Source organism: Rhagoletis zephyria, unplaced genomic scaffold, assembly GCF_001687245.7.
Source record: "Rhagoletis zephyria isolate East Lansing unplaced genomic scaffold, Rhagoletis_zephyria_1.1 Rzeph_scaffold_11378, whole genome shotgun sequence".
Lineage (NCBI taxonomy): Eukaryota > Metazoa > Arthropoda > Insecta > Diptera > Tephritidae > Rhagoletis > Rhagoletis zephyria.
In genome coordinates this window covers 6,782-19,250 of record NW_016168455.1, presented here as the reverse complement: position 1 = coordinate 19,250, position 12,469 = coordinate 6,782, and the positions used below count along the sequence as shown (strand labels likewise).

The following is a 12,469-nucleotide window of genomic DNA, read 5'->3' as shown; positions in this document are numbered from 1 at the left end:
AGAGTGCGTCATGAATAATACGCAGACGCTACATGGCGCGTAAGCTTATGCCTGGCTTAAATCGAGCTATTTGTTAAATGGTTAAAGCTTACAAGAAGACAGTGGGAAGAAAGTGCAGACGAAAAACGTTGAACAGTGTTGTCATGCCGATCATGTGCATGCCGTTTGTTTCCATACCATAACGATGCTACGATAAAGGAAGCAACTAAAGAAAGTCATGTAAAAATGCAGTGCAGCATCGTAGCTTGTCTCAGCTTTACGCATCGACTGCAATCGACATCTCTTTTGCCAAACAAAAGCTGAGGAATAAACAAAAATAACCAAATACGCTTAGTTGTATTTAAAAACACATACATATGCACATATGCAAGTATGTAAAGTACAGGTGTGCGTGTGGGTCTACGCTCGAGTGAATGAAATCGGTGAAGAAGTGCGAAAGAAATTCGAAAAGAAACGCTTTGCCGCCGCTTGGAGAGATGGAGTTTGGAGATATATACATACATATTTTCATACGCCGTCAATGGCCAAAAGCTGCGAAACGCTGCGCGACACCAACTTGGCCTGTTGGCTAGGTGCAGCTGAGTTAACCAGTCTTCGAATGTGACTTGACAGAAACGGAACGTGGTTTGGCGCGTGGCTTACTTTTGCTGGCATTGGTAGCGAATGGTCAGTATTTTAGTGAATTTTCGTGATTTTGAGGAAGAACTTACATTCAGCATATGCGATCGCATGCCGATGACGTGCTGATATTCAGATAGAAATTTGTGAAGCGTGCGAGAAAGTCGAATTGGTGAATTCAAAGTTTTTAAAGAAAGGAGAAAATTAAAATTATAATAAAATTTAAAACAAAATTTAATTGATGAACTGGTAATTGGAGGAGAAATTGCACGTAAGCAAGTTCTGAGTTTGAGTGAACTATTTAAAAAGTATACCTACTCTGACGCAGCGAAAGGATTTAACACAATGGTAAGTACCGGCGTAGAAATCTTTACAATTAAAGTAAAAGGTTCTGTTGAGCCAAGTTTAACAGCTGCATGCACTTAGCGTGCAATTCACGTTTGTGGCACATTTACCTAGTTTCGAAATTTATTGCATGCATGCAACTTTATGAGCGAAGTAAAAGTAAACAATGGCTATGTTGATGTTATACAAAAAGAAACTTAAATGTTATATATGTACCTATATATGTCTGACAATGTTGCATTATTTGAGTTTAAGAACAGCTGAAAAATCGCAAAATAAAATCTAAACATCGAATAACTGTTCCAAGGATGTCATATTGTATGGAAATGCCACCTTTCTTGCCAGCGAAATAACACAAAAGGTGGTTAGATTTGTTTAGGTTGGATAGTTGTTTTAAATCGGAGAATTAACTTGGTCTAGTATAAAAAACTGTGTCCTCTGAGAAAGGAGGCAAATAGAAAGGAGATATGANGAAACTTTACACTCGCGTAAGTTAGACATCTAAATAGGAGATGTTAAAGCATTTATCATTTACACAGCTGCTGCTTCAGGTGATTTTACTATTCAATGAAACAACAATCAGTTAATACTCCTACGAGTATCGAGAGCTGCAGCTTGTTTAGCTTTAGGAGCTTGCCTGACCACTCCTAGTCTACCCTTGGGCAGAGGGATCAAACCACCTTGTTTTCCATGTTTTTCGCCAACTCCGGATGAGCTGAATATGCGCCCATGTGTGCCGATTAGCACAAAATATTTAGCTTATGGAGCTGCATACTCTTCTCAACCGTAGACAACTTCCAAGTGCCCAATCTTAAGATAATAAAATAACAATAAGATCTTATTAGCTCCCTGTTCGAGCTGGTTCAAGAAAAATACCATCGCCTTTTCTATGAAACTAATTCCATCTATGCATACACACTAGGCTCTTTAACTCAATGACATTTAGCCCTTTCGTGACTAATTTCAGACCTCAGTTTTCCGTTTTTTTTTATCTTTACAGGTTCTACTGAGTTTGTTAGGTAAAGATCTCGTTTACGGTTTAGAGAGCCTCAGAGAGCTCCATGTTCTTCTTTCAAGTGAATGCTGCTGTTAGCAGTTGTTTTAAGCTTTTCTTTAACATTTAGAAGGACACTGTCGGGGCGACTCATATTCTTGGACTCAGTTCCATTTCTTTATATTTACCTCAATTTTTTATTTTATAAATATAAGTACACTTATTCCTGGTAAAGGTTACAAGCAAGTCAGAGCAAGTGAAACAGTGCGATTTAAGTGTACCTGGCCACTCTAAAAGATTAATATATTTGTATGTGTAGTTTAATGGGATAGAAGAACTGCTGTGAACATGTTACAACTCCTTAATGCTCTACGGTGCTATTTTAAGGGACATCCTAGTGTCTATTATTGCCCTCAGATCTCATGAGGTAACTAAAAAGCAAGATATGACGTACCTTGATAAGATGAGCACACTTGGTCTGAACAATACTATTTGGGTTTTACAGATTCTGGGGCATATTGATATTGAAGAAAATCATGTTTTAAATAAGCTTGCAAAGGAGTAAAGTATTAAGAGAAACATTAGAACATTTAGACCCACTAACTGGTTCGCCGATAAATCTTTTTTTTTGCATGCAAACAACTGACGAATTTAACTCGGCGATGTCATAGGAAGTAAAAATTGTCCCCCGCTGCATTGCCTTTTCTATTACTCGAACCAGTCCTAAATTCGACAAATGGGATCCAGTTCGCCCTGCATCCCTTTTTTCTAGTTCCCAACCAGTTCTAAAATCGACAGACGAACAAAGTAATATGATGTTTTCAAACGGAGTCTTTTTGCTTTTCCCATGGTGGTCGATTTTTAATTATTTACAAAGAAATGTGTTTTCAATCTGAAAGGAAATTTGTTTGAATGAATGTAATTCGAATTGAGCATTTGAAAACACATTTACATACCCTTGGCTCTAGCTGAGTGGGTAGAGTTACTTGCTGTTGTTGTTTAGATTCCAGAAGGTCCGAATATGTTAAAATATTAACAACAATTTTTGTTTTGTTTTACCAAACTATGAAAAAGCATCTGCTAAGTGCGGAATAAAAGCATAGTTGCACGAAAAAACCACCAAACAAATATATATTTAAAGTAAACAGGTACCTCGTAGAGTTGCCAACATTTTCTAAGATATTTATAGTAGTTAAAAAAAAGTCTGAAAAAATATAGTACACTTCAAAAATGTATGTGTAGTGTTTTATTTAATAAACAAAGTAAAAATGTATATTTTTTTTTTTCATAAGCATTTCTTTTATAAAAAATATATTTCTTTGAACTTTTGGCAGTTTGTAACAATTCCTTGATAACTACGAATGTATCATATGCTTTAACGTAATCAAAATTTAAATTATAATATATATATAATTATATTATATAGTACGCAGACTGAAAAAATAGTAGAATAATATCGTCCCCTCAATATAACAATAGCGTATGTGCTCATACGCCATTATTTTTTTATTGCATATTTAGAATCTCCATCATTGATTCTATGTCTGGTCAAAATTTCGTCAAATTCTACTTCCACAAAGTGGGTCAAAATGTCATTGGAAAAAATGGTGTATAATTTCTTGTTCAAAAATTTCCTTCAAACAAAAAAAAACAAAAACTTTAAACTCGATTTTCTCAAAACGCAAAAAAAAATTATACGCTATTGTTATATTGAGGGGACGATATATATTATAGTACGATATGTAGTTTTAAAAAGTAGAAAAAACTAGTTTTTTCAAAGTACCACACTTCGGCGTCTTTGAGCTGGTGGGGATCTAGTTACTCTCTAACTGGTTCATTTTTGCCGATAAGGATGTAGTACAGATGTAGAAATTTGCTAATTTGATTATTTTTAATTATTCGGCCTCTAAAATATTAAATATTTTGAAATTCTTTTAAGAAAAATTCTTAATTTTCAAAATCTCTTTGCATGTTAAACCTTTTTTCATACAAAAGAAGCGACTGCAAATCAGCTGCAGGTGCTGCTGATTACTGGGCCTTGCTAATACAAGGTGTACATATAAGTAGATCATCCTAATTTTCGAGCTTAACTCCCTAATCTGTAATTAGAAAATAGATTAGCCATATAAAAGTCGTCCCTTGTTAATCTGTAATTATAAAATAATCCCAGATCGAACCGATAACTTTTTCGTGTCCAACCTAGTTTTATAGATTATTTTTGCGAAAAAGAGGGGAAATGCTAAATGTAAAAGTAACAAAAGTGGACGCTTGCAAGAAAAAGAGGTTTGTAAAGGTATCTTTAATAAAATATTAAGTTTTAAATATATTTAAATTGCTTAATATAGCAGAAAAAAGTGATCACGGTGGCACAGAGAAGAAACATAATATTTCCTTGAGATGTGAGAATAACAAGCACAACAAATTTGTCGGCTAATAATCTGAGATTTGCCTGTGTAAACGGGATGATTAAAAAACGCGCTTTGATTGAGGTAATATTTATATGTGAACATACTTTAGGGATGGACCGATGCTTGTGGAAGCAAAAAAAATCTAAAAAAAAAAATTGCAGCCGTTTTTATTTTTTTAATTTCAAATTAAAAAACAATTTTTTTTTGCAATTTTTTTTGTATTTCACATGGCACACTTTGATGTTAAAAAAGTTAGAATATTTGTTTTGACACTTTAGAGACCAGAAGCAAGGTATGCAGAAGCAAGGGGTGCAGGGTATAAGCCCACCATAAGGGCACCATAATTCGATTATAAGGTCTCAGTGATCTATCCCTATAAAAGAAATAATAGATAACAAGGGCCGTTTTCTCAATTAGTTTTTAAAATTTACCTGTCCTTCAAAAACATTGTTTCGAAAGCACATAAATTTTGTCATTTGATTTAAAAAAAAAAAACGGTTTCATCATTCATCATTTCTCACAAATTAAAAATAAGTACGCTCTCACATTTGTTATCGTGTACAACTCCGTACTTTCCTTTGTAACCTTTATGTCGCTCATAAATGTGAGGAGCATTTATAAAATGTCATTTTAATTTTTAAAGATGCGTGTGTCGAGTGTCGTGTCAACGTATTTTCTTTTAACTTTTAGCTATTTTATAATTACTTTTTATGTTGTTTAATTTATGTTTGCACTCATTTTTTAACGTTAACATGCGAACTTTTGTTTGCAGGGTAATTAATAACTACAACATTGATGTGACATTTACCATTTAAGATATGTAATCTGCAATTCAAAGTTTTACTTTTTTTATTTCCTAGGTTTTTATATGCTTTAATGTTGATTACGAAAGTGCTCTAAAATTGATAAAGTTGGTTATGTCATATTTGGATTGTTTGCGATCATGTTTTCTTTGTTGCTTCATAATTTTGAGCAGCTAAACCTTTTATAATAATAATAAATTAATTGGCGCTTACACATATTTTAGTATTTGGCCGAGCTTCTCCTCCGATTTGTGGTGGCGTGCGCCTTGATGTTGTCACACAAAGGGGAGGGATTCCGAACGGCGATTGTATTTTTGTGAGAAGCTGTTTATTATGGCAGAAATACAATCGAAGGCTGGCTATTGACTGCCGAGGGGCGGCCGCTATAAGAAAAAAACTTTTTTTGTAAGTGAAACTTCTTTAGCGGCGGTTGGTTCGTTGGCAGTAAATTAGCAAATTCAACGGAAATTGCACACGGAAATGGTGCAACGGAAGTGGCACAAGGAAATGTCTGTAGCTGAAACAAGTGCTTCTTGAGTGTATGCGCATGGTATTAATTTAACAAAAACACTGTCTAATAACAGGTTAAAGAATAAAACTTAGGAAATTTCGGGATTTTGTTATTGAAATTTGTATCGATATAACGTTTCGCATAGAAAATCAATAGCATTGTGAAATATTTTAAAACTTTCATATTTTACACAAAAAGAGAAAAAATGCATATAATTGAAAAGCAGAATTAAATAGGAGTTAATAAGCGATTTCGTTTATGAAAGTAGAACTTTGGCTTGCAAATATTTCAATAGCACTTACTTAGCATTTAAATACAAATTAGCCTCTATTTAGGCGCCATTTAGATTTTCTAACAGCTTGTTATTGGTAATAAAAGAAATACTTAACGTCATGTTAGGTTGAACTCATAACCCAAGCATAGTAAATATGTATTTCTTTGCCTAACAGCTGCCGCAAACGAAACAATAAACTGGCATCGATTTTAAGACTAGCATTGTTTGTTGTTGTGGATCGCATATTAAAGCCAAGAAATTTTATCTATGTTAAGTTTCTAATTACAGTTAAAGATGCGAAAAATATTAGACCAAAAACTTTAATAGTGTGTGAAATTAGTTTTTGCAACAACAATAATGATGTAAAGTAGATATTAACATTCATACGGATAGCTTTTCCTTATTTGAAGAACTCCTACTGCGTTAAATTCTGCGCTCAAGTGAAGAGAAATGTTTAATTTTTTGCAGAGAATGTGCGATAGAAATGCTGAAAAATTTTTTGTCAGAGAAGCAATAATACATACGTTCTTACATTCAGTTTCATATCCGAAATCTTGCTAATCGTATCTATAGGAGACAGAAAAAGGCCGGAGTAACTGGAGGGTTGGGCTGCGAAAAAAGTAATTTTTTACTCTAAAACATACTAAAATTCAGTGCTTTAAGAAGCTTGAAAAAATTGCATGACAGTAAATAATTAGCAATGCTAAATTTTAGAATACATCGACGCCCTTATAGATTGACTTAAACATAGATTGCTTGAAAAAAATGCCAAAAATCAACAGTAAGTCTTAGCTACTTCAAACTTGCACTTTCTTATACTCAAATTTAAACTGCATACTCCAAATAACCTGTTTGAAAATCTTGATGAACATTTATGAAAATTCGTCGAATTTTTATAAATGTTCTACAAAGTTTGAAGTTCTGATTTATATAGTTTTGTTTAGATAGTAAGCTGCATTTCATAAAAATAAAAAAGTAGCCAAAGTTTTCTAAAACGTCTCATCCCTATTTGCATTTTCGCAACCGTACAAATTTTCCTTCTTAGCGAAAATAAAAGTTCAAGTTAAATATAATTACTGAATTATTTCATTCAGATTGATATTTTAAATGAGTCATTTACGGTGCTTTTGTTAACGAACTTGGACAGCCACCAATTTGCGATATTTCACCGGCACGGTGGTTAGATTAAATAAATGAGACGTGCATATAGGCACATATAGGTGGGTGAAGTGATTTGGTGTTGACATGAATGACTGATGGCGGGAATAGGCGACATGAATACAAAGCATGGAGAAAGTGCAGTAAATCATGAAAAGAATTTCGCCAGTTTCATCCACCGAACGTACTTTATGTGAATAAACACAAAAAAATAAATAAAGTGCGAGTTGTAAATTTGACAAACTCGTGCAAATACATACATTCGTGGAACAACGGACTTTTACATAAAAAAAATGTGCACCTACGACTAGTTTATGTACAGAATTCAATGCGGCATTTAAGCAAACTATGTATGTAGAAAAAAACAAACAAATTGAGTGCTTGAGAATTATTCATTGACAATCATAATAAGAAACCGTCAGTGAAACCGAGAAATAAGTACAATATATTAAAAGCCGAATTCCAAACAATTTTCGTGGAGCAAAATACTCAACCCTACTACAATTACTAAATAACTTAGCGTTGGCTTTATTACCAAAAACCCAAACCGCAATGTCGGCACAAAGCAAGTCTTTAAACTAAACTTTGAATAATTTATTTACTTGTGGTTTTTGGTGGTATTTTCTACGATGACTAAATTTAATGCGGATTTACAACCACTTTGCATTATTATATAAGTTTGTGAAGCGTAAAATATTTATTTTTCGGCACATGTTCGCTACATCTTTTGCCAGTTGTATCAGTTGTTGTTGTGGCAATTCACTTTCTTTAAACAAGGGTTACGTTGAACATATGCAAATATGGAATTATATATGTACATATGTATATAGTACACACTCCCTTTTCTTTGCAAAAATCTCAGTTTCGTTTTAAGTTTCAGTTTCATTTCGTATTTCTTTCAAGCCTGAAATTTGTATGTACCTGAAGTGTTAGCATATTTGGAGCAGTTACTGCTGTGCGCTTTGTTCAGCGAAATATGTATTTCCGGAGAAATTTTAATCATTTGTTTATTCTTTGCTTGGTTTCGTAACATCTGCTGATATATGCCTTTCTTTATGCCTTCGACTTCGCATAAAATGTTTGCTAAAATGCTATGCAAAGTCTAACTGGTTGCTTTCCTTTTTTAGCTTTTGAGGAAGCTCAAGGCACCTCGCAAAACGCGCTAATAAAATGCTTAGCAAACCTTTTGGCATTTTTGCAAATTAGTTGGTGTCTTTATTTTGCTCTCAACCATGTTTATATTTAGTACGATTGGATGGTTTAATTTGCTCTTCAAAAGCTTATTAACAATCCTTAGTAAGAAAAGTGTGCTCGGCAAATGACCGCTGACACATTATCATCTGCCATTTATGTAGCGATTTAATGAATCTAAGTTTAACTACTGCACATCAATTTACAATCAGTCGAGTGTAGCATACTTAGTGAGCTTTCATCGAGCCGAGGCTATTATAGTCTTGGCTTACCTTCATACAAATTTGTATTGGATTTTTGTCTTAAAAAATTTAGCCACATCATTCACTACTCCAACTCGCATCCTATGGGCTTAATAGTGCGTTGTTATGCTGGCCCACAAAATGCTTTGTGCTAGCACTAATTTGAATTCAGCATAGAAAGGTCGGAAACTTCGAAATAAGGACTGTGAAAGGTTTGGCTTGCTCTTTGAAAGGATAATGCCAGAGCTCCCTAAACTTAGAAGATTTAACTCACTTACCCGCTAGATTATATGTAAGTATTTTGGCTGCTTATTTTGAGGAAGTAACACGTTTTCTGAGAACGAGCAGACGGTGCCTTGTTTGAACAATTTACTTAATAAATTTAGTAAGTAAGCAAGTTGCGTGGCTGCCCCTCTTACCATGGCTTATGTCATCCAAACAAAAAACAAGAAAGAAAAAAGTAAATTGAGAGTTGCCACCTATTTAAAAATTAGAGTTCAGGAAAAATGATAATATAAAGCAAATATTGCAATATGGCTACCAAAAGAAAGAGGTTTAAGAAAGATTACAGCCGAAAATATTTTTGAGGAGCGCTGCCAGCTCTTTGAAAATTTTATTGCAATCAAATTGATAAATTAAATAAAATATTAAATGACGGGTATTTAGCTGAAGAAGTTTAAGAAAGTTTACTGCGAAAATATTTTTCAGTAGGGTTGCCACATATTTAAAAGTTTTAATTTAATTTAATTGACAATATAAATTTAATAGTACAATATGTGCATCAAACTAAAAAGGTGTAGCCAAGTTAAGTGTCGAAAATATTTTTGAGGCGGGTTGCCACCTGTGTGAAAATTTTAATTTAATTTAGTTGATTATATAAATTTAATATTACAATATGTGTATCAAACTAAAAAGCTGAAGGCAAGTCTAGTGTCCAAAATATTTTTGAGGCGAGTTGCCACCTGTTTGAAAATTTTAATTTAATTTAATTGATAAAATAAATTAAATATTACAATAAGGGTATCAAACGTTAGGTATTTGATTAAGAAATATCTTCAACTAGCAAATAGCCGGCCTGTTTTGCAATTTACATACATACAAGTTTGATTTGAACTTTTTATGAAAGATAGATACACGCTATTGGAATATTTTTTGCGAAAAATATTAGACTAAAGCACCTTTGAAGAAAGTGCGCGATATGTTCACTCGAAATAGAAGAATATAAGTCAAATTTTGAGGAGGTAGGCTTTCGAAAATATATAAAAAAAAACCGCCTGCATCCGTAGAAAATAAAAAAAAAACACTTTAAGTAAATGCTTTATAAATCAAAAATTAGTTTGAAAATCTCACTTTATAAAGCTTTAAGCCATACGGAAGAGAGAAGCCCTATAAGGGACAATAGGTATAGAAACAAAGTTTAAAAGAGCATTTTTCTTTTAATTTTTCACAGAACTCACAAAACTTAATTTATTTTAACGTTAAAAGCAGCAAAAGCAAACGCAAGTTCGCTGCTTAAGTCTTTTGTTTGCTGTGCATTGTTTGAGGTAGCTAATTTTTTTTAGTTGACAAGATATGGGTTAATATAACAGTACTAGCTTTTTCTACACATTGCTTCGCAGTTTTTCACTTAACTTTTTAAGTAAATCATATCTGTGTTTTTTTTGCTTGTCTTTTTCAGTTTCGCTTAAATCTTCCGAAGTGTGTGCCATTCGTGCTGCTTGTAATTACATTTGCGTTCTGCTTGCACAGTCAAGCGTACGCTGCAAAAATAACAACAAAAACAACAAACACAACTACAAGCATAACAAATTCGAGTAATGTGGAGCTGAACAGTGCAACTGAAGAGAGTAAAGTGGTGGCAGCAAAAGTGGCTGTAATGCCACCAGCGCTAACAGCTGATGCAACTGCTGAGGTAAAGGCGGCAAAAGAAGATGACACAGAACTAGATATCGATTCCAATGCTAGCAAAGATGAAAATACAACCGATCCAGAAGATGTGGAGGATGCCGACGATGACGAAGATGACGATGACGCTGATGAGAATGATGAGGCAGATAAGCAGGCTGGAAAGCCATCAAAAAGTGAAACAGCTTTGGAGGCAGCCGAAAAAGATGATGACACAGCTTCAACGTTTAGCGTTTGGGGTATAGTACGAACAGTATGGAGTTGGATAAAAGACGATATAAGTGAAAGCTTATTTGGCGATGATGACGCTGATACAACTGGTGCAACGAAGGCGCTGGTGCGGCAGATACGTGACGTACCCGAAGCGGGAAAGACGGCAGTAGGTGAGTACGCAGATATATGACTGAATAATTTCAGAAGGGGTAGGCAAAGCAGTATATCACTCGATGGGAGATTAGATTCGAGTTCCCACTCCTAAAGCGGTATTTATTAACAGATTTCATGTGCACTTTGCTTCAATTTGAAGAGTTGATATTCGTTTAAGCAGTTAAGTGCTGCTGTTGGATTAGCAAATTTCAATTGCAACGTGTGTGTCACTGTGGATTTCGCCGTTTGCTTTATTGTGTAGTTGGCTGTCATTAAAATGCTTTGAAGTTAAATTTGTATTTCCGTTAGCACCTCTGTCAAGTATTCAAAGAAACATTTTTATTTTTCCATTTTTCCCTTTCATTTGCCGCCTCGACGAGGGCCAGTAACAAGTAAGATGTCTTAAGTAAACAAATGGAGTGTGTGAAATAGTAAAAGCCATCGTTCGACATGAACAATTACATAAAAGCGCACGTCAGCGGCTAGCGTAACAACAAAAAGTAGCAACATGTCTATTCCCTTTTTTACTTTTATTTGTTACAACATTTTGGTCACACGTTTGCTTTTAGCTTCTGTGCATCTTCTTGGTACTATCAACTGCTATTATAAATGCATTGGAAGTTGCTTGCTGCAATCTTTTATTCAACTCATCAGCATGATGATTGATTAATTTCTTTTTTTTTGTCGGGGCGTAAGTGTTAATTACCTAACTAATGCATTTTCACGCTTATCGGTATAAAAATCTTAATACAGTTAACTTATGTGATTTGTTATTTTTAAAGTCTCCTTTGAAGCATTAAATTGTTATACAACACTTATAATTTAGAGTAAGCTTCTTATATTGCAATCATAACGTAAAATTTTATTGCCTAGACAGACTCTTATGGCCTAATCGATAAAAAAAGTAGATTTAATGAGCTTTTTGAAGTGAGATTTAAAAAATTATCGATTTCTGAAGCATTCTTTATTTTTTATGAATGTGGGTGTCAGTTAATATATTTTCGAAGGTATTTAAAAAGTCGGTAAATTGTCGAGTTTTTCCTGAAAAATTAATTTATAATCTTATAACTCGAGTCTGCGCCTTCTAGTTAGGTGTATCAATTCAATATATATTAATTCTTATCAATATAACTGAATTACATTGCTCAGATAGGTGGCAACCCGCTGAAAAAATATTCTCGACTGTTAACTTTCTTCAACTATTACATTGAAATATTACAAAACATATTTATTTTATTTTATCAATTGAATAAAATTTTTCAAACAAGTGGCAACTCTCCTCAAATATATTTCTGACAGTAAACTTTCCCAAATCCCTTTAGTTTGATACCTATATTGTAGTATTTAATTTTTACCATCAATGAAATTAAATTGAAATTATCAAACAGGTGGCAACATTCCGCAAAAATATTTTCGGATGTAAGCCTTCTTAAACACTCTTTAGTTTGATACCCGTTTTGCAATATTTAATTTCTAATACAAACTAAATTAATTTAAAATTTTCAAACAGGTGGCAACCTTCCACAAAAAATTTTCCGCTGTAAGCATTTTTAAACACTCTTTAGTGTGATACCCATATTGCAATATTTAATTTCTCTTACAATTTAAATTAATTTAAAATTTGTAAACAGGTGGCAACCTTCAAAAAAAAAAA

General features: G+C 33.6%; 1 protein-coding gene across 1 annotated transcript in view; it reads left to right on the top strand.

The window, feature by feature from the left end:
• Positions 1-10,222: 10,222 nt before the first annotated feature.
• The window catches only part of LOC108377043 (uncharacterized), a gene marked incomplete at its 5' end in the record, with an annotated part of 4,067 nt that continues 1,820 nt past the window's right edge, over positions 10,223-12,469 (top strand). Inside the window, one exon of the mRNA XM_017633307.1 lies at positions 10,223-10,832. Within this exon, the coding sequence (XP_017488796.1) occupies positions 10,223-10,832 (610 nt within the window). The remainder of the gene's footprint in view (positions 10,833-12,469) is intronic.